General features: G+C 35.4%; 6 protein-coding genes across 6 annotated transcripts; 2 read left to right on the top strand and 4 right to left on the bottom strand.

The window, feature by feature from the left end:
- Positions 1 to 2,555: 2,555 nt before the first annotated feature.
- Positions 2,556 to 4,109, top strand: MONOS_2113 (putative Ubiquitin carboxyl-terminal hydrolase; the record flags this gene model as incomplete). Its single annotated transcript, XM_067872012.1, has 1 exon — positions 2,556 to 4,109. The coding sequence occupies one exon, from the start codon at positions 2,556 to 2,558 to the stop codon at positions 4,107 to 4,109; it is 1,554 nt and encodes a 517-aa protein (XP_067724542.1).
- A 5,479-nt stretch (positions 4,110 to 9,588) lies between these two features.
- MONOS_2114 (uncharacterized protein) lies at positions 9,589 to 13,257 on the bottom strand (the record flags this gene model as incomplete). The annotated part of the gene is made up of 3 exons (XM_067872013.1): positions 9,589 to 10,195; positions 10,378 to 13,147; positions 13,207 to 13,257. The coding sequence occupies 3 exons, from the start codon at positions 13,255 to 13,257 to the stop codon at positions 9,714 to 9,716; spliced, it is 3,303 nt and encodes a 1,100-aa protein (XP_067724541.1). The 3' UTR covers positions 9,589 to 9,713.
- A 517-nt stretch (positions 13,258 to 13,774) lies between these two features.
- On the bottom strand, positions 13,775 to 15,355 carry MONOS_2115 (putative calponin domain-containing protein). The gene is made up of 5 exons (XM_067872014.1): positions 15,280 to 15,355; positions 15,077 to 15,221; positions 14,953 to 15,022; positions 14,302 to 14,901; positions 13,775 to 14,133 (listed from the first exon to the last, which is right to left on the bottom strand). Exons 1-5 carry the CDS (start codon positions 15,308 to 15,310, stop codon positions 13,957 to 13,959), a joined length of 1,023 nt encoding a protein of 340 aa, XP_067724540.1. The 5' UTR covers positions 15,311 to 15,355; the 3' UTR covers positions 13,775 to 13,956.
- Positions 15,356 to 16,683: 1,328 nt separating this feature from the next.
- Positions 16,684 to 20,040, bottom strand: MONOS_2116 (putative protein kinase). The gene is made up of 5 exons (XM_067872015.1): positions 19,672 to 20,040; positions 19,112 to 19,611; positions 18,635 to 18,879; positions 18,130 to 18,269; positions 16,684 to 17,900 (listed from the first exon to the last, which is right to left on the bottom strand). Exons 1-5 carry the CDS (start codon positions 20,023 to 20,025, stop codon positions 17,148 to 17,150), a joined length of 1,992 nt encoding a protein of 663 aa, XP_067724539.1. The 5' UTR covers positions 20,026 to 20,040; the 3' UTR covers positions 16,684 to 17,147.
- Positions 20,041 to 20,259: 219 nt separating this feature from the next.
- Positions 20,260 to 20,676, bottom strand: MONOS_2117 (uncharacterized protein; the record flags this gene model as incomplete). The annotated part of the gene is made up of 2 exons (XM_067872016.1): positions 20,260 to 20,331; positions 20,392 to 20,676. The coding sequence occupies 2 exons, from the start codon at positions 20,674 to 20,676 to the stop codon at positions 20,260 to 20,262; spliced, it is 357 nt and encodes a 118-aa protein (XP_067724538.1).
- Positions 20,677 to 20,905: 229 nt separating this feature from the next.
- MONOS_2119 (putative Nitroreductase family) lies at positions 20,906 to 21,707 on the top strand. Its single transcript, XM_067872017.1, has 2 exons — positions 20,906 to 20,950; positions 21,021 to 21,707. The coding sequence occupies exon 2, from the start codon at positions 21,060 to 21,062 to the stop codon at positions 21,528 to 21,530; it is 471 nt and encodes a 156-aa protein (XP_067724537.1). The 5' UTR covers positions 20,906 to 20,950; positions 21,021 to 21,059; the 3' UTR covers positions 21,531 to 21,707.
- Positions 21,708 to 21,806: the final 99 nt, after the last annotated feature.

Below are 21,806 nucleotides of genomic sequence, written 5' to 3'. Positions count from 1 at the left end.
CATCCAAATGCAACAATATCGTGAATATAACTCAAGATAAAGACTGGAAGATTATTTACCCTCTTTTCCCTCAAGATGAGTTAAATTGCAACCTACGAAACCTTTTGAATTATATTACACAAACAAAGGAATACAGTAAAGGTGGAACTGAAAGTTGCCCTTATTCTGAAGATTCTTCATTTAAAAATTGGAAAATTGATTTTGTTGGCGCAGGAGGCTTATCAAGGCTAATATATCTTTTAATTCATTTATCATTCATAAATAATGATGAAAAAGAGAAAAGAGAGAAGCAGTTAGAAAATTCGGAAACAATTCAGTTAAATGTCTCTTTGCTTATAACAGCAATTGCTTCATTTATTGTCGATGAATACGAAGATCAACTTTGTAGCATAAACGCTAAAATAGCTCATTTAACTTTTGAGAAAATAGATATTATTTGCAATAACCTTATTCAAATTGATTCAGATCATAGAAGGAATTTCTTTGATGATCCGTCTCGTTCAATATCAAAGCTCCTTTTTCTATCAATTTTTGACCAATGCATAGCCTTTTGTTCTTCGGAAGTTGGCTTTCTTAAAAGCATGCTGATTCAATGTCAAGAATTCTCTCCTCCTCGACATCATCAGAATATCAATGACAAAACATGCATTTATGAAATTGGTTTTACTCAGCACATTAACGAGAAAATTAACTTGTTGTACGGATTTCTATCAAGTTCAGAAAACAAACAAACTTATTTTTTGAATAATCGTTTGCGATTGAAAGAATTTCTTGAAAATTGGCACGGAAATATGAATAAATGCGAAGTCGAAAAAAAGCTGGAATTTGAAAGACTTCTGCAATTAACTGCTGCAACGGCAGATTATTTGGGAAGCGATCTTTCGAGATTTGTCGTTGAACCTAAATTTTGCGATGCTGTCTCCGTGCTGTTGCTCGCTTGCTCAGACGAAGAAGACAATGACGATTATAAACAAAGGAGAATGGATGATCTGCGAATATTTTCTGGCAGAAAAGAAAAAGTTTATTCTTCTTCAATTCGTTTAGATAAGCCCGAAGTCAGTTCATCAACTGAGCATACCTTTCTCAGTAAGCATTTAAGATTGGCTGCTTCTGCTCAGCAAAAAAAGCTTCTCTTTAAAAGTGAAACTTCAAAAAATTTTCGCAACATAATTTTATTCCTTCGAGCCATTTCTCAACAAAGTATCAATTCTTCCCCACCGAATGTTTTAGAGCAGAAATGTTGTGCCTGTTCATCAGCTCGCTCCTTTTCTGATGGCAGTTCTCAAAATCCATCGCTGCTTCCTTTGGTTGTCTGCTATGTTGCAGATTATATTCTAACCTGTTTTTTAAACAATGGTCAATTCAGTCAGTCGAAGTTAAGATGTAATAACTCAAGGACCAATCACACTTCAAAGTTTCTATATGACTCCAGTCCTTCAAAGAAATCTTGTGCTCAATTAAAAGATGTTGAGAACATGAAATTTGGATTGAAAGTCTTGTCAGCTCTTCTTATTAGCAAGGAAAATGAATCAGACGATCAGTTGCTTAGTTTTACAAGCGTTCTTCATCACATTTTCTTGCTTTACCAGTCTTTGTTTGAACATTCTGATATATTTCTATCTTGTTCATTGGATTGTGAAGAGATAAATAATCCTTTGCTAATTATGGGAAATGGGATTGATGGAACTAACGAAAAAGAAAGAGATGATGAAATTGTCTGTTTGTCCAAAGAATTTGAGCAAGAATCAAATAAAAAGAAATCAAGTTCTTCAAATGCAGATCAGTCTGTTTGCTTTAAGTATTGGCCTTTTCATGTTCCGCCAGCAAAATCACCTTTCGTTCTCTCTCCATTTCAAAACCAGCGCCTAGATCGAATTTTCGATCCTCATTATTTCATCTCTTGCGAATACGTTCACTTTGTGTTGAAGGTTGTGAATTGTTTCATATTTATTGTTGAACAATTTGAAAAGAACTGTTCAACTTCTCACTTTTGTGCAGCTTCAGATGCAAAACATGCAAAAAATCTAATGTGCTGCGACGGTACTTCATCTTCATCAGCATCTTCTTCTTTGTCGTCGTCATCGTTGCTGTCTATTCAAATTCATCAATTAACATTTTGTTCAACATCTGGCAATGAAAATACAGCAACTATCGCTTCTTTTGATGAACTAATGCCTTTTTCTTTTGAATGCCTTCAAGAGTTATTTAGTCTTCTTATCACATCAGGCACTTCATTTTCTTCGGATGTGGATTCCAGCATCATTTGCAAACTTAACAATGATATTTGCGTTTTATTCTCGCATCTCCTCAAACATTCACCAAACAGCAAAAAAATAATCATTACATTTATTTGTAATACTCTGAATTTCGTTGACAGCCTGCCACTTGTGCTTCGCAGAGATTTGCAATCAGATCAATCAGGCAATTCTGCTTTATCTGCCTCATCTTCAACTGCATTAAAGCCATCTTTATCTTTTGGTAGAACAAGAGAAATTGAATTTTTGCAATCAAATTCCTTGTTTAATCATGTATCAATTCAAAAGCAATCGATAAAAATGGCACATCGTGGTTTGTACAACCCCAATACGTTGTGCTTTGTGAATTCTGTTATTATTCAGCTGTTTATGCATCTTCAATTTCGATATTCCATCATCGCATTCCCACTTGACGAAGAAGGGTGCGATGGATGGAATTCATATGATTCTGTTTATGATGATCTTGTTTCTGGAGCTGAGCTTCATGATTGTGATGATAAAGAAGCTATTTTTAGTCAACAAAAAGAAAGCTCACCAACTTCAAGTAGATTCATTGACAATAAAGAGAATCATATTCACAAAGGGCCTCAGATTCAAATGACTTGTGATGAATGTCATTTGAACTTTAATGAAACTCATCATTATTATCACAAACATTTTCTTCGTGAAAAGCATGAGAAGTGGGAGCGTCTTGCTGCAAAGAAATCACAAAACGCAATAAATCAATATCACAATGAAATTCTTGAGCTTCAAAATCTTTTTTTAAGAATGGAATTCGATCAATCAGAAGAACATTTAGATGCTCTTCAATTTCTGAAGCATTTTCGGATGGACACTGGAGCTGATATTAAACCAGGAGTGGAATACGATTCAAATGAATTTCTGGTCACCCTTCTTTCTCACATTTCAATGTATTTAATCAGAAAACAATCTCCAAATTTTGTGTTTCGATTGTTTCAAATCTCGCTGCAGAACCAGATTGTTTGCAACAACGTGCATATTAACAGCTCATATGAAGAGAATTTAGTGCTGAATATTTCAATAGAGAATTCTTCGTTTTTGTCCGAAGCTATTGCTCAAACTCTTCTTGGAGCAAAAATTCAGTTTCCTTGTCCTCTCTGTGCAGAGCAGCGTGCAGTTGCAACAAAGGCGTGTTCATCATCATCTTCTTCTTCTTCAGCTTCAACTTCTTCCTCAACTATTCCATCACAAGGCGCATCTTATTCAGCTCAAAATGGTTTCTCAATCGCAAATGCATTAAATTCAGCTATCACTCGAACAGCTCTTGTTACTCTGCCAAACACGCTCATCATTCGTCTCAAAAGACAATCATTTGATCCACTCCACGGAAAAGTTTACAGCAATTCTTATTTATCTTTTCCTTATCGTTACGATGAGCTGCTTGATCTCACTCCTTTCATGGCAGATGTCCGAGAACAGAGCGAAGAAGGGTTATGTGGAAATGATATATTTTCATTACAGCAGTCGCATTTGGAAAACGGAGGAGCTTCTTTTTTGAAGTCTTTCTCAGGAAAGAAAAGTCGCTGTTTTGCGGAAGGAAGTCTGAAATACAGATTGGTTGGGATAGTAAACTACTGTGGAAGTGGGGAAACGGGTCATTATTGGTCGCTTGTGAGGAAAGAAGGAGCAGAGAAGAGTTGGATTGTGTTCAACGATGAATATGTGAAAGAAGTGGACGAGTCACTTATTCCTTCAATGTGCTTTGGGGCTTCTGGACAGCAAAGACAATTCCAGAAGTTATCGCGTTATGGAGGCTTTTCAAAACTGAGTTCATCTGATCCGTTTGAAAAAGGTTTCAAATTTTCTATTTTGTTCATTTATTTTGACCTGTGAAATGTATTTTTATAAACCTTTTTCTGTTTATTTCTTATTGTTTTTCAGAATTTATGGAAATTTCAGAGAATTCTGTAGCATATCTTCTTTTTTACGAGAGAATCGAACCTGAAAATGACTGGGAAGATGAAGAGAGATTCATTAATCAGCTGCTTCAAAACGGAAAACTAAAAGAATGCAGAGGCAAGAATAAAAGGTATCTTTCTTTGAAAAAAGATAGAAATGAACAACTTGCAGATGGGTCTCTAAATCAAAAGGAAGATTTCATGAAAGAAGAATTGTTCTTAAAGCAACGCAATGATGATGTATCACTTATGAATAAAATTTTGTCAAATCTTCCATTTCCTTTATCGTTCCGCTTTATCCATCAAACACATCAAATCCCATCGAAAGAAGTGCTTCACCAGCTTATTCCTCTGAAAGCACTTTATCGACTTTGCCTTACGACTCCAAAAGAAAATATTTTATATGCAAATTTATTGATTGCTTACATGACCAAGAAAAAGCAATATGATGATAAGAATTTCGCTCTGTTAAGCTTAACAGCAGGCCTTTTGAATGAAGAAAAAAATGATTCATTTTGCCAAAAACACGAGTCTGAAGGCATTATTCAAGACAACGATGAAATAGAAGGATTTGAAGAAAGAAATGAAATTAATCTTCTGAGAGAAAAAGCAAAGGTGCACCCTTCAGAATCAACAACCAAGTTTCTCACAGGTTTTGAAAGGAGAAATGCAACGAATAAAGAAACAGGAGGGGAAAACTTATTGGCTGCTCAGAATATGTTTCCAACGATTGTTCAAGATTGGCTTTATCGAATTCTTGACATAGAGCAAGCAGTTACTGGATTATCATTTATACTTGTTTTTCATTTACTGTTTGAGCAATTGATCTCTGATAGTAATCTGCCACCAAATGATAATAATGAGAACGAATCAATGGAAGAATCTGTCAAATCATACACATTTGAACAACGCAATGAAAAATCAACGTTGCTATCTCAATCCTTATCGCCTTCGTTAAGTCCATCACTCACATTTTACCAATTCCATGAGTTGTTGTTTGTCAGCTGCAGGGTTTTGTGTTCAATTATTCCGCGAGGCAAATCTTTTTCAAATAATTCTTCTTCTCCAAAAAAAGAGAATCGTTTCTTCTTTTCAAGTTTGCCTCAAAGCATTTCTTACGAATCCTACTTTGTGTATTTGTCAGTAAAGTTAATACCTCTTCTATCGTATGCGCCTTCTGTCTGTCATGCTTTGCTCACTTTGTTTATCTCCCAGATGAGCAACAACGAACAAAGAGCCACCCTTCTCATCCCAAAAGTTCTCGCACAACTTAATCAAGATATGGATTGTAAAGTCATTCACAAAGCACAGGCAGTTCCTTCATGTACCAAAAGGGATAAATACTCTGATTATGATAAAAGTTTGGAAACTCCTTTTGAGCGTGAGATTATCCTTCCTGAAAATTCTTCGATGCCGCCTCAAAAGCTTCCCACTCCTTCTTCTTCAATATGCTCTCTGATATTTTATGCTCCAAACAAGCGTGTTCAATTTTATTTTCTAAAATTCTTATTCGCTGTGATAAATGGAGCATCGAAGAATATTGAATGTCCCTTTTCAGCATCTCTTTCATCAAAGCCATCTCAAAATAAAAAGAGTTCTTCAACAAATCAAAATGAATGCGAAAGTTCCTCGAACATTCAAAAGTTCAAACCCAACTCGTTTATTTGCTCTGAGCTAATGGCATTTTTCACCCATATTCTGGATTGCTTTCATTTTGTTTCTGCTTCTTCTCCTTCTCTTTTTCTTGTGTTTAGCTTCTTCAAAACCCTCTGTCTTTCCAACAATTACATTGCAACATGTGTAATGGCATCTTCGTTCATTCAACAAACATGTTCACTCATCGGACGTTCAGAATATTTCAATCGAAAAGAATCTGAAAAAGAAAAATCAAATATTAATCTACTGAATCATATAAAGCATGAAGAAGGATTATTCCCTGTTTTGCACATGTTTTCGAGTTTATGTCTTTCAAGCAAAGAAATCAAAGAAGAAATAAAGCACGAAACTATTATTATCTCAGTGGAAGCGATGATTGCGTGTATAAGCCATTCACATGCGCCAACAGTAGCAAAAGCGCTGAAATGTTGCGGGTGTTCGCATAAATGTTGCTATCCATCTTTATTGAATACTTTTGTTTCAACATTGAAGGAAATCACATGTCAAAATGAATTAAAGATCGATGAGTTACTCTTGCCTGGTGATCCTTCTTTCAATGTTGTAACATCGAAAGATGTTATTCAAGCTCTTTTGAGAGAACAGGATGATTTTTTGAATGTATCGCTTTTTTGCTCTCTTTTGGTGACTTCTGAAGTTTTATGCTCTCAAGATAAAATAATTGATGTGCCTAAGTTTTGTAAAACAATGTCAATATCTTCTTCATCAGAAAAAACTGAGCATTCTGCATTTTCTGCTTCAAGCTCTTCAGCGTCAAAACAGTCAAATCATTCAATGTCCATTACTATTTTTGAGCATTATCCTGTTGCATCCATTCTAATTTCAGTGTTGTTTGATCTAAGTTTGCATTCATCAAACACTCAAGTGAAGGAAAATAGCTATCGAATGATAATTGAATTGTGCTGCTTATCGATCAATCCTTCAGCAAACTCTCCTCAACAAGTATTTCCAACACTTTTTTCTCGCTTTCTCGACAAAATAATCAATTTCTATGATTCAGACTTTCTTCGGAATGAAAAATCCACAGAAAATTCCAGTTCTTTCTCAGAAACCATCCGTGATTTGTCTTTCTACGGATGCCCTCTTTTGAAACTTGTTCAAGAAAAGCTTGAAACTGATTTTAGTAGTCTTCCATTACTTTTTTCTGATGCTACAATTGAATCAATCCCGAACTTTCTTTTACTAAAGACAAAGAGTAAAATGACTTCAAAGCTTGTTGAGGGAATTGTTTCGATAATTGCTTCTTTGGATATTGTTGATAATAATGAAAAGGTTCTTTCTCTTTGCGAGGAAAAGACTTTAAAGGTTGATTCGAGATCAAATGAAACTGAACGTAAATATTCTTTTAATTCTCAAGAAACTGACAGCTTTAATGATTCACATGAATCGTCAACACAGCAATATGGGGAATGGATTTTGAATATAAATCCATCTTTGTCTTCTTCATCATTAACATTTTTGTGTTCGGGAAATAATAAAGGAAAATCGATAGATTCTATTCCTTTGCCAACATTGAAGAATAACAAAAGTCTTTCTGATGCATTTGACGAAAAAGAACCTTGCAACGTAGAAACTTTCTCGAAATATCTTTCATCAATAGCGACTATTGAAGATTTTGAACAAAAAGAGAGTGAATTGTTTAAAGAGTATCATTTCAATTCAATTCGAACTAAAAAATCTCCAATTTGTAATAAGCCCTCACCAACTGAAAGCAGAGTTAATGTGAGAAATGAAGTTTTGCTTCTATTCTTTAAAAAATATGTTGATGTCATTAGTCAGAGATTGTTCATCCCAAAGAAAGTGTTCTATAACTCAACCATTCTGCCTCCTGCAAAGATTATCTCATTATCACCGACATTTAAAGATCTTCAAATAAGTCCTCATAACATGCCATCTTTTTTTACAAGTTTTCAATATATTGTCAGAAGTTTGAGCACAACTTCATTTCAAACATTAGTTTACAGTTTAGATGAAAAGTTTTTCGCTTCATATTTCGACATCATAACACTATTTTCTTTCGCCCAAGATGTAAGTTGGCTTGATTGTGTTGCGACAATGTTGTCTGTTCTCTGTGAAATCGTTTCAAAAGGACAAGCTACCATTTCTTGTGTCTCTTCAACGGTTTTTGAGCTTCATAAACATAATCATTGGGAAGTTATTCGAAAAGCAATTGCACATCAGCAGCACCATTGGCATTTTCTTCAGACATTTAGACACTTTAGTTGCAATAAAAATGCCTTGAGTTATTTTTATTTATTGATTATAATGCTGATCCAATATGATCATTCGCTTGTATCATATCTTATCGTCAGCGGGGTGTTATCAGAATTTTATGAACCGATTTTTACAATAATGGATGAACTTGAGCCGTCTGAGTTGTCTACAGTTTCTATCAATAAAAAGAGTATTGCTCAATTTTTTATTGAATTTGTAACACTTGTTGCGTATCAGGAGCAAACTGAATGTTTTACTCACCCAAATTCGATGCAATCATCATCAGAGTCGTTATCACTGTCAAATATTCGATGTGGATCTACTTCTGATACTTCGTTGTATCTTCTAAATTGTTGGATTATTCTTTCTAGTTTGGTTAATTCTGCAAATAAGTGTAAAGTGTCTCATTGCACATTTCGAAATATATTGACTCTGTGCTTTTACCCTTCTCTTTTTGTTATTCCTTCGAATCTCATGAACTTTGAATCAAACTTTACAAAATATAGTGATTTACCTGACTTGTCTCAGAACGAGTCATTTTCTTCTTCATCACGCAAAAAATGTTTGAATGATGAGTTTCTTCAAACCCTCTCTTCATGGTTTTATCCTGAGATTTTGTATAAAGAAGATTCTCATTGGCTAATGAAAGGCGCATCCAAACAATCGCCTCAAAAAGAGTCGCGCTTCTTCTTGTTTTTATGTTCATTATTCATCCTCGAAGAAGATGAAATTTTTCAGCTGCATTTTTTCGATGTTGTTAACATCATCCTCAAAAATATGAGGAAGGATATATTCATTCCTCTATTTAATGAATCTGAAGAAGGTTCATCAGTTTCTGAGAAACCCTCGGTTGAAGGAGAGAAAATGCAATCTTCTCCCCAAATGGTATGTGCTTGGGTGTTGTCTGCCACAACACTGCAATTATTATCCAATCTGATTGTTGTTATTTGTAACCTTGTTATCAATTCAAAGGAAGCGGAAGTTCAAGCCAATTTTTGTAACCTTCTTAATCATTTTAATGAAATGCTTCGGTTTTTTAAAGCTTCTTCCCAACTTGAGAAACTGGACAACCTCAAAGACAGTTTAGCTAACCTTTATGTTGTAATGAAGGAAGTTGAGAATGAATCTATTGCTCATATGTTGAATGAATTGCTTCATTAAAGAAAATTTACCTAATAACTCAGTTTTGAAAGAGGTTTTACAAAAATAATTACAAAGTGAACATGTTGCAAAGATATATAGATTATCATTTGTTTTTAATGCCAGAATCCATTGCTTCACATCCCAATTGAAGTTGTTGTTGAACAGACTTAATGGAAAAAATAGATGAAGTACAAAGCCATCCATTGTGGTTCATATTTCTGATATTTCTGATATTTTTGAATTTTTATCATTCCAAAAAGCTAGTTTTTCAATATTTCATCAATCAGATTCATCGTGCAATTAATTCTTTTTTCTTGTTCAAACTAAGTTTTTTGCTTAATGCGAAAGGAAGTTAAAGAAAAATCAAAAAAATTCCGAAAACAATGAAAATATTTGCTTTTTGATTGTTTAATTGAATGGGAAATGTAATGAAATTTGCGAAAGACGAATGGTGAAATGAGAATAAAAAGAAGAAAAAGAAGAAGAAGAAGAAACATTAACAGTGGGATTAATCTTCTCCCAGCACATCCTTAATGGCTCTTTTAAGTTGGAGCCCTTTCTTCTTAGCAGACTTTGAATTGACATTGCATATTGACCAGATGGTAGCCAGGTTCTCTCTGCTGAAGAACGTGAAGAACACTGACTGTTGCGAGGAGCCGATAGTAGGTGAAATGCGGAGGAGAACAAGAAGAGCATCTACCATCTCAATCAGCACTGTTGCGCTGTTGTCCACATCGTCGTGGATGGCCTTGATGAAAAGGAAGGAAGAGAGGAGGAAGAGCTGGCTGATGGTGGTGGATGACGAGCCCAAGGCTTGTGCAAGGGCAGACGGAAGTGGAGGAGGCTTCACGCACGACGGGGGTGCTGGCACATTCTGTGTCATCTGTACAAAGTATGGTGCAAAGTGTGAAATGAATATTAAAACACGGCATCTGAGCGAATATAGCTTATCGTCGTATTGCAACTCTTCTGAAGGGTCATCCTGAAGTCCTAAAAAAAAGAGGAATAAGAATTACAGAAAATTGTATTAAAAAATACAAAATAAAATGAGTTATTTAATTACAACAAATAAAAATTGGTTTGACAATTATAATAATTATTCGAGTCGCAATCATAAAACACAAAACATTCATTTCTAAGTTAGGCTAAAAAACTTCCTCATTCCAACAAACCTTCAGCAGACAACTTTGGTGTTGCGGACTTAATCATCAGCGGGAGCATCTGGATTGCAATTCCGTATCCAAGCAGCCCGCCCCAATCAGCCACATGCATCAGTGCTTTCCACACTCCCTTCTTCTTTCTCACTCCTTCTCGATAGAAAGAATTCGCAAGCACCGGATACCATGCCCCAACCAGCTGCACATACAGCTTCTGTCCAACTTCACTTCCCAGGTCCACTCCTTTCATCACTTTTGAGGCAAACCCCACAGCCGTCGATGCCTCAATAAACAGATCCTCATCATCTGGATCGCATAGAGCAGGAAGCAAGAGCGTGTCGATGAAGTGTGTCAGGAACATCAGCCCGTTCTCTGGCTCCAGGAACAAGCAATGCTTCACTCCGTCAATAAGACTCTTCTTCAAATCCATCAGCTCTCCGAACGACACGATCTGTCTGGCGGCTGCTGGCTGAATGGGAACAATAGACACTCCTTCTAATTGAGACTCATTCACTTCAATGTTCTGGCTGGATGAAGCAGAGGAGGATGACGCTGATTCTTTCGCCTTGTTCTCGATATACTGAATTCCACGTGTGAGTGTATCAATCGATTCCATATATCGAACAATGTGCGCTTTGCACCCTTCCTCCAAAATGGATATGATCATATTCATCAGAACCAACAGCCTGTCTTTGTACAGCAGCGATTTCTTCATAGCATCTGATATCAGAAAGCTCTGGCAAATCTGCTTGTCATTAGTGGGAGCCACGTCTCCGCCCATCAGCACAAGAAGCAGTTGTGCCGTCGACTCCAACTCTGCAGGCGCCGAAAGCGCTGCTGATGGGATCTGCACAGGGAGCGACATCAGCACATTCCCTGCTTTCTTTCGGTTGATCACTTCAATCAGAACCTGCATCTGGTCAAACAGAAACGCCTTGGAGCGATTGGTCGCAGCGGAACACACTTCAGTTGCAGCGTTGATGCATTCTGAGGACAAGTTCGTCGATTTGCTGTCTGTCCGCAAAGAGGACGAAAGTAAATGGCGGAACAAAACTGGAAGAATATCTTGAATCATTTCTTTGGTTACTTTTGTTGGCATGCTGGAAGAGGAAAAAGGTGATGCTGAGCTGCCTTGTACACCTGCTTGCGATGAATTTGCGCTCCCTTCATTCGATTCTTCCTCTTCATCATCGTCGTCATCTTCCAAAGTGCAATGTGCAAGATTGTATGCTGCCAGTGTGCCTTGGAGTGCTATTGTCGCTTTGTCCTGGAGGCAGGCAATGATGCAATACAACACAATAGCCAGGTTGTCTGGATGATAAACTCGGATAAAAGACTGCTCGCACAGAATGGCCAGCGTGTGGCTGGCTGTCTTCCGCTTTGACAAAGGAGCGTGTGGGAATGATGGTGTCGGATAAGGCAAGGACGAAGGGATGGCCATCGAAGACGGAGGCGGAGTGAGATGGCTCAGGACAGCATACGGATTGCGGATGGTCTGCGGCTCCTTTGCGATTGGCAGGAAAAACTTTTGCAGAGTTGGAAGAAGCGAAATCGTCATTTCACCAACATCATCTTCGATGCACCCTTCTAGCACGCAAGAGAAGAGATCCAGCGCAGCAGTGGCTGTTCCAGGATCGGTAGACTCAAACCCTGAAGAAATTAGCGGGCCTGCAATAGGCAGGATCTCCCGCCCCATCTTCTTCGCGATGCTTGTGCAGAGCTTCATCGCATCATTCAGTGTGGTTGCTGTGTCGACATAATCAAAGCCTTCTTCATCACCGTCATCTTCGTCTACAGTCCCTGCATCTATTCCTGCATTCCAGTTGAGCTCTTTCTCTCCAAATTCCTTCATCGACATCATCCTAAACAGCAGTGGCACCAGCACAACTGCCACATCATCTGTGACTTTAAGAGGCTTCAGCCCGCCTTGGCTGCCTTCAGCAGGAGTGTCAATGACCTCCAATGCTTCCTCGTCCATCACCTTTTCAGCTTCGAGTTCCTGCGTGCAGAGCTTGTCCCACACAGCAATCGATAGCTTCGCTATCTCGTCGTACTCTTCGTCCAATGCGAGTTCTCTCTCTTCAGCCTCAGCGTTCAGCAGCTGCATCTGATCTGGAGGCACCTGCATGCCCACCTTCACCATCCTCTTCGCGAGCTCCCGCTTCTTCCTCACCTCGGCACGGGCGATCCACTGGTTCATCCCATCTGATGTGACTGCATACACAGAATCCATCACTGAATAGACTGATGTGTAGTGCACATCAACAAGCTCCTGGACACATTGCAGCGCTGCCTTTCGGAGCATCAGTGGAATCGGTTGCCCTTTGGCAGCAAGATGCGCTGCACTGGGTGTAAAAGAATTGCTTTTCAAGGCCAATCCGATAACTGATCCACATAAATCAACCACTGGAATGAATAGTGCTTCCATCAGCTGTCTGTTCCCCATTTGAATACGCAAGCAAGGAGCTGCTTCTTCTAATGATTTGAGCGCTTGGACGAGTACCTCTGGTGGATTTTCACCAATTGTCAAGCAAGAAGATAAGCCAGAAGCCAAAGCGTTACTGAATGGTTCGATTGTTTCGAGTTTACAATCCTGACAAATGTACTGCAAACATTTTAAGGGAGCTACTTTCGATATTCCTTGCATCTTTGCCATTCCTGTAAGAATGTCGGTAAACAAAGAACTCCATGACAATTTTGGCAATTCAATTTTTGCCATTGCAGAAACTATCTGACCTGCTGCAGAAGCAAGATCTGGATTAGGATCTGCAAGCATTTGCAAAGCCTTTATAAAATCAAAGTACATTTAATCGGATGTATCTAGCAGGTTTTTAACAATCAAACCTTGCTGTGAAATTCTTGTCGTATTGTTTTCAATGAATCGTCCATAAACATTGTTGAAATATGTAACTGTTTCGCTGTTAACTGCAAAAACATCAAAAAGTTATCATGTGTTCAAAATTTCATTAATTTGTGCTTACATACATTTGAAGAAAGAGAATTCTTCAATTCAATCCCTGCAAGATTTCTCTCTAGAAATTGAGCCGATGGGTTTGTAAATATTTTCAATAATTCCACAAGAAATGCGGTCTTACAAATAGAATGACTTCAATCATGAAAAAAATGAATCTCATACATAATTTCTGGTTTTCATTTGTTCTAACATTTGCAGGGCCTGTTGTTGAATAGTTTGATCTTTATGGTGATAAACATAAAATAGCATATTAATAAGGCAAACTGGGATCGACTGCTCCGAGTAAAACTTTCGTAACTTCCATTAAAAACGAAAATACAACAAAAATGAAAAGGAATATATTCAACAAAAGGGCGTGATCATAATTTTTTTTGAGAATCTATCAACAGTATTGTCCAAATATAATCACAATTTTTTTCAAATATTTAAGTTTTGGTATAAACTGTGTCAAAAGATGTTATTCGATTTATGAAATGGAAAAATGTGCAAAATCTTGCTATTCAAAAAAATATTAACAATTAATATGTACTTGAACTCGAAATACAACTTTCATATTAAAAATTTTATGAAACTGAAATTTACAGGATTCAAAACACAAATGCTAAATCAACACAATTGGTTCATCCTAAATAAGGCCCAGAAAATCCAGGAACATTTTTCGACAAACGCGCGAAATTCAGCAAGTTCTGAACTACGCTTGTCATATTTCGCTCTTCAAATAATTCATCTGTACGGAATAAGTCGGATTCGTTCAAGCCAAAAGATCTGCAGCCCAACAAGTAATTGTTTATATTTTCCTGTAAAAAAATACAAAATAAAGAGCAAATTAAAAATAAAAATAATTATATATTTTTTAATAAAAATTAACAAATTTTTAAATTCAATAAATATTTTAAAAGGTTAAATTCCGTCGATTCAAATTTGAAGCAAAAACAAAATTTAGTTAAAGTATTTATCTTTCAAACCCTCTGGAAGAATGGTGATGATTGCATGTTAATTTTCTTTATTGTTCCTGGTTTAATTGTGTTAACAAGCTGGCAAAGGACAACTCCGCTGTGCAGCCATTCGCCAAATGTTTTTCCTGAAGATGCACCTGGTGTCTTAAGAACTGCTTCAATCCATTGTGTTAAATTCGCTATGTCTTCTGGTTTCAACTTTGCATTTACTCTATCAACAATCTCCCGAGAAAATCCATGAGCTGAGCCAATGGAAGAGGAAGGTTGTGTCGAAGAAGAAGAAACCGATGATGGCGTTGAAGATGAGGATTGTTCAATTTTTGCTGGTTCAACTGAACTTTTTGGAGAAGCAGGTTGTGGAGCAGACGAAGAACATTGGCTTGTGGCAGCCTTTGGTGTTTCTTGAACTTGAGATTGAGGCTTTGGTGAAGGAGCTTTTGGTGCAGGTTTTGCTGATGATCCTTTTGATTCAACATGGCGTCGAAGCGTGATAAGTGTGTCGAGAAGGGGCATTGGAAGATCATTTTCATACACATCTACTGTACGAAACAGACAATGTTCTGGGAGCCCGAACTTACGGCAAGCTGATAAAAATTGTGACAGATTTTCCTTTTGAAAAAAAAAACATCACTAGTTTGATATGAAAATTTTTAATATTACCATTTGTTGAAAAGCATTCGACATTTTACTGATACGAGGAACACTTCCAGGCAAAAACTTATTGATTAAGCTTAAATAAACACAAAATATAAATTTTTTTCTTTAAATTTCAGAAAATGCAAACTTGCAAAGAATAACCCCGCTTTTAAGATCAGGAAGGAAGGATGTTATTTTGCTTCCTGTTTCTTTTTCAATCCATTCGATTATTTCCGCTTCTAGTGCTTTATCGTACTTTGATTCCATTTTTCGTTGTGCTTCGGCGTCGAGGCCTATAAAACATAAAATTGCAGTCAATACATCAAAATATCATAAGAAATATCACATTACCCATTGCTTGAGACATCTGTCGTGTTGACATCTTTTTATTTTCTGAGAAAAAAAATAAAATATTTATTAATTGAGTAACCTAATAATGTATGTGTTGATCATTATTTTCTAAAACAAAAATATTGTTAAACAATTAATTTCTTTCTATTTCTGAAAAATGGTTTTCAATAAAAATAACAAAGAAAATGAAATTTCCATATATTTCAAGGAGAATTTTTTTGAGATAAAATAAATTATTCTGAAAAAAGAGGGATGACATATAGATATCGCATATAATACCGGACAAGATAGATTTCACAATAACTACAAGAGGAATAATTCTGTCAATTTTCCTCAAAATATATCTCATCAATACAAACTCATTCGATAAACGAGACTTTCAAAATAGCTTCATTTGTGCTCAGAAAAAATGAATGATTGAAATCTCGGAGAAATAGGATTTTGAGTTTATCCGAGAATCAAATAATAAAATTTTCTGAGCATTAACGAGGAAGTTTTGAAAGTCTCGTGTATCAATTGAGTTTGCATTAATGAGATATATTTTGAGGAAAATTGACAGAATTATTCCTCTTGTAGTTATTGTGAAATCTATCTTGTCCGGTATTATATGCGATGTCCGGTATTTTTTACACTAACTGTACCATGAAATAGTAAAATAAACATTCAAAAATTTTTCTATTTATATTTTTATGTTGTATTTATTCTGTTTCAACAATAAAAATAAAAAAAAAATTCTATATTTCAATTTTTCTGTTTTCAACGATAAACACTGAAAAATATTTTCTGTGATAAGATTGTGAAGTTCTTTTTGAAAAGTCGCAAATGATAAATTTTCAGGTTCATTGAAATGTGATATTTTTTCTTGAATTCTGGCAATCGATCTGAATATTTTAATAGAAATGAAAATCATTGCATGTTGGAGTCAATAAATAGTTCATATGTTTGAGTATGAGTTTTTAAATATCGATTTTCAAAATACAAAACAATAAAAATTAAAATAAAAAAAAAAAAATAAAAAAAAAAAAAAAAAAAAAAAAAAAAAAAAAAAAAAAAAAAACACTTGCGATTTATCATTCAGAATAACACAAATCACAAATTTTTTTTTAACCTGTCCAAAACGATGATGAAAACCAAAAAACGATTTTTGTATTCACTATTATTTATCAATTTTTCGTTTTTCTTTAATGGAGGAAAACAAGTTAAGCACGTGACAAACATTTTTTCGTATATCACTTAGAGCCTCATAAAAGGCTGTCTTGAAATTTGTTTTAATGTTAAACAAATTAATTTCATTCGCTAAAAAATTTTTTTTGTTTGAAAAACAAGAAATCATTTATTTTGAAAAACAGCTATCACCTTTTTTTTTTTTTTTTTAATAAAAAGCATTCGATTCAATTATTGAGCTTTGCTTTCAAGAACAAAAATATTTATTTTACACAAAACATTTCATAATAAAAAAGAGGAAAATTCTAGAAAGAAATAGAAAAAAAATATTTCTTTCTTCTGGGAGGAATTTATTATGATATCCAATCCAATAAAACAAGATTTGATTTGCCACAGAACATAATTATTTATTAAACATTTTTAGCAACTGAATTAAAAACACAAACCAAAAACATTATTCCATTCCAAAAACAGAGAAAGACAAAAAAAAAAAAAAGAAAAAAGAAAAAATAAAACTAGAAAAGACTGACGCAAAATAAATACACTGAGAAAATTTTCATTCACATTCAGGCTTTACTTTCCGTCAAGTGCATAAAAACACACCATCCATTGAAAATAATCACTATTTTCCAATATTCTTCTTTTGACCTCTATTGCAATTTTTCTCATAATTTTTTTTTTAAAAAATTGCTTTTCTGTGGAGATTACTCTGATGAATGCGGTTGCTGAGGCTGAGGCTGAGGCTGAGGCTGAGGCTGAGGCTGAGGTTGATGTTCAGCTGCTTTCGAAGCCGAGTTGCTTGCAACTTGTTCTTTCTTTTCTTCCTTTTCATTTTGCTGTTCTTTCTGTTCTTTTTGTTCTTTCTGTTCTTTGACTGTATTTTCCTCGCTTGTTGCCTGAGTCTGCTGCTCTTCTGCTTTTTGCTTCTCAATTTCTTCTTGTCTTTTCTTTTCGTCTTTCTCTTCTTTCTCTTTCTTCAACTGCTCCACCATCTCCTTATTGAAATCAAATCCCATAAACTGCTTTTCCCACTCGGCGTATTTCTCCGGGAATTTCTCCGCGAACCGCTCCGAGCTTTCTTCCCTGTCTGTCGGCGAGTCGATTGGAGGCTCTGCACGGAATTCTGGATCAATGTGCGACAAATCGAAAATTCCGCGCTTCAGCTCTGGTTTGCAAGGTGGCTTAATCTGCTTGGCGACCAGCATGTTCCAGTTGATGGATGCAAACAGTGGGTGTGAAAAGATGTTTTCTTCTCCCAAAACATCAGAGCCGAACTTTGGTTGTGAAGAAGAAGAAGATGATGATGAAGCAGAAGAAGAAGAAGCAGCAGAAGAAGAGGCAGCAGCAGGAATTGTGACATTTGGAGAGCCCAATCTCTTCTCTGGCTGAGGAACAAGAAGCCGCTGAATGAAGTCGCGAGCATCAGGATGAAGTTCACGCGGCATGGAATATCGGCACTGATGAGGAGAAACAATAGATAAATGAACACACGACCATTAGATTGTTAATTAATAATAATAAATTCACAAATTCATTTTATTTTAGTAGAAAAAAAACACATCATTTAACACACACAAAACTATAACCACCTTTTTCACATATACACATTTCTTTATTAAAAAATTTTTTAACTCCTCTATTCATTTTCACTCATTCAAACACCACAATCAAGACATCACAACACACCTCAGCAATCTTCTGCTTCATCTCGAAGTCTGTGCGCGCCCAGAACGGCTGGCTGCCGATGCACATTGTGTAGAACAACGTTCCAACATTCCACCAATCCACTGCCAGTCCGTGCGGCTCCCCACGCAATATTTCAGGCGCTGATATTATTATTATTATCATTATATTTTGAAGAGTTAAACACAAACAAAAATTGAAGAAGTTGTGATTGATACCATATGATGGATAAATGAAAATAAACATAACAAAATAACATTCATAATAATTATTCAAATATAAAACAAAAAGAAGCTCGCAAATAATGGATGTTTTGTTTCAAAGTCAAAATTATCCAGTTTTCTCCAACATTCTTTCAACTCATTTTCTTTTTAATAAAAACACTTTTTCTTTTTCTTTTTCTTTTCTTTTTTCTTTCTTTCTTTTTTTTTCCCTTTCTTTTTCATTTCATTTCATTTCATTTCAATTTCACAATTTCACTTTCTTCTTCTTCTTCTTCCTCACACACCCAAATACTCAGCCGTCCCGCAATACGTGTCAGTCGCTGAACCCGATGCCTTTTTGCCTCCAATCGAGTCAATTCCAATCTTCGCCAGTCCAAAATCAATAAGCAGCACATGTCCATCGGGGTCAATCAGCACATTTTCTGGCTTGAGGTCGCGGAAGACGATCTGGTGCTTGTGCAGATGATGGATGACTGTGCACACCTCGGCAATGTAGAACGTGGCGAGATTCAGAGGGAAGCGGTGTGACCTGAAATTCATAAATAAATAAATAAATAAATAAAAAATTACAATAAGTAGTTAAAGAAGCAATAACAAAAAATGATAAAACAAATGAAAAGCAAAAACAAAAGTTAACTATAACTTTTTGTTGAAATTAAGAAAGAAAGAAAGAAAGAAAGAAATAAAAATAAAAATAAAATAAAAAATAAAATTTTTTTTCTTTTTCTTTCAAAATTGAAAATTTCCACTTTAAATCATACAGCTTAAGATGGTGGAACATCTCTCCACCATTCGCATAGTCAATGACCATGTATAATTTATCTGGTGTTTGGAAAGCATAATGAAGCCTCGACATAAATGGATGATCCGAATACATAGCCATAACGGTTCTTTCTGTTTGAACATGGAACATGTTTCTTGTTTTCCACAATCGATGTTTTCGTAATATTTTCATTGCGTAAATTTTTCCATCGGGAATATGCTGCACTTGAAGAACTTTTCCGAAACTCCCCTTTCCTACGACATGTAAAAGATTAAAATCATTGATAGTTTTCGTATTTGCTTCTGGGGTTATTGAAAAACCAATAGGAATCATCTTTTGAGGGCGCGGTGGTTGAGGCTTTTCATGAGGTGCTGCATTAGATGAAGGCACGGTGGGAATAGGACCAGAAGTAGAAACAAGAGAGGAAACCATTGGAATTTTTGGTGCAGGATTATCAGGATCGTCAATAAAGCTGGCAGAAAAGCTTGGGTGATGAGGCTAAATATTAATTTCAAATCATCACACAAACACAAGAAATAATAAAAGGTTTGCACATACAATTGGTCGCAACTCAGAAATCCCGAATCTTGCATTTTGTAATCCATAAAGTTTTTGAGTTTCAATGATTCTATCTCTTTGTTCAGGAGTTTCAGCAAAAAAAGTGTATTGCTGAAGCAATGCGAGATTAAATTCTGTATCTGTGTTGTCTGTTGGAAAAACTCCCAACACAGACTCTTTTGGCACAAACCATTTCACTGTTTCACCATCCATATTTCTTACCCCATCAGACGCAAAGCACAATCTGCGTTTTTGAGCCTTTTGCTCTGCATTTATTTTTGTGACGTCAAACGATGTGGAGTCGACATTCCCAAGAGGCCTTTTCGTGAGGGGTTTTGAGGAGAAGATCGACATTTTTCAGAAAGAAAATAGGGCACAATAGATCTTTTAATTTTTTTTTTATAAGAAAGTATAATTCTTCAAAAAGAAAAAAATTAACATCTACATTGATTTTAAAAGAATAATCTTTTGATTTTTGTTGAACAAAAAATTTTATATTAATAAAATGAATAAAAAATTGCTTTCAACAAATTATAAATTTTCAACAAATCAAAAAGTATTCACAAAACTAAAATAGGTATTGGTATATTAAACAAATATTTCTGGAAGCGAATCAAGAATCTCCAGAAGTGTTGGGATTCGTTGTTTTTCGCAAAATCCCTATTGATGATAGAATAATATAAATAAATAAAACATGAAAAGAAATTACAGTTGACACACTAGGCTTTGACAGATTTGCTCTGGGCTCAATTGATTTTCAATCCAATGGGCAAGAGAAATGAGTTGCTTTTCAACATATTTTGAACAAAGAGCTTTTTGGGTTTTTGGAAGTTTGTCACAGTAATTTGAGATCAAGTATTCTTTAAGAGCCTCAACTCCATATTTTTCAACATAAGCAATTGCTTTTTGGATTGAAGCTTTGCACATTGGGCAGTATGGCTTATCTTCGTCCAATTCTGAGAATTGAGCTGCTGCAACAGTTGATATAAAAAATAGAAATAGCATAAATTGATATTTATGGATTAAGAGATAACTTTTATTTATGAGTGTGTGGAATATTGCGAGATATTTATATCCATTCAGATTCGCAGATGAGTAAAGATTGGTTAGCAAAGATAATTATCCCGCAAATAATATAATTAATCAATTCATAATTATGGTTTGATGAATGATGGAAGGTTGAAAAATTTGTAAAGATTATGATCAAATTGTCATATAACTTTTTTAAAAAATGTCCGATATTGAACAATTGATCAAACAAAGAATCTCATGCAGAAAGGTTTGCATTTTATTTTATCCAACTTAACATATATCTTCATATTGTTATGAACTAACTCAAACTTATATAGTTCGATGCAAAGCCAGTTCCAAAAGAACTCCTTCAAAAAATGCTTGATTTGGCCCATGCAGCTCCATCTGGAATGAATCTTCAACCGTGGTATTTTTACGTACTAAATAATTTAGAAAAAAACAGAGCCATTGCGATGGAAGTTTGTGAACGTGCAAAAGAACAACTTGCAGCAAAAGCAAAAGATGCTCATGATCGTGGATGCTCTAATTTCCTTTTTTATGATGCCCCAACTGTAATTTATTGCTGTGTTCCTAAAGGAACTGGATTTACAAACGAATTTGATTTAGGTTTGGCAGTGGAAAACATGATGTTATTTGCACAGCAAAATGGATTTTGCACTTTGCCAGTTGGACTCGCAAAAAAATTTGGAGAAGACATTATAAGAAAAGAAATTGGAATAGCAGATGAACACGATTTCTTTATCGCTCTTTGCGTTGGATATAGAGCATCAGATTCAGGAGATGCCCCAAAACCAAGGAAAGAGGAATATGCAAAATGGATTGAGTAGAACAAAGGAAAATTAGTAATTTATTACGTGAACAATAAGAGATAGCATATCTCTAACTTCCATTTTCCATTTTTCTCTTCCACATTTTATTTTATTTTTGAAAAAAAATTTTTTATCATTTTGGAAAAATTTTTTGCGTGCAACATCTTGTATTAAACATTCGCACCTGTCTGAAAACACAACATATAGAATTTGACGAAGAGCAAACCGTAATTGTGCCAATATATATTTTGAAGAATAACAAAAAGAGTAATTTTTGCATCATACAAAAGTTAC

This window comes from Monocercomonoides exilis, assembly GCF_001643675.1.
Source record: "Monocercomonoides exilis strain PA203 chromosome Unknown scaffold32-1190040, whole genome shotgun sequence".
NCBI classification, from domain to species: Eukaryota; Preaxostyla; order Oxymonadida; family Polymastigidae; genus Monocercomonoides; species Monocercomonoides exilis.
This window is presented reverse-complemented; position numbering and strand designations above follow the sequence as displayed.

Bases quoted from the DNA above. Each gene is read 5' to 3' on its own strand.
- MONOS_2115 (XM_067872014.1), bottom strand. From the start codon at position 15,310: ATGTCAACACGACAGATGTCTCAAGCAATGG. The intron at 15,222-15,279 runs GTAATGTGATAT...TATGTTTTATAG, and splicing joins ACAGATGTCTCAAGCAATGG to GCCTCGACGCCGAAGCACAA. The intron at 14,902-14,952 runs GTAATATTAAAA...TTTTTTCAAAAG, and splicing joins CGAATGCTTTTCAACAAATG to GAAAATCTGTCACAATTTTT.
- MONOS_2116 (XM_067872015.1), bottom strand. From the start codon at position 20,025: ATGTCGATCTTCTCCTCAAAACCCCTCACGAAAAGGCCTCTTGGGAAT. The intron at 18,880-19,111 runs GTATGATTTAAA...TATGAATTTCAG, and splicing joins ATGTTCCACCATCTTAAGCT to GTCACACCGCTTCCCTCTGA. The intron at 18,270-18,634 runs GTGTGTGAGGAA...TAATAATATCAG, and splicing joins CGGGACGGCTGAGTATTTGG to CGCCTGAAATATTGCGTGGG.
- MONOS_2119 (XM_067872017.1), top strand. From the start codon at position 21,060: ATGCTTGATTTGGCCCATGCAGCTCCATCTGGAATGAATCTTCAACCG.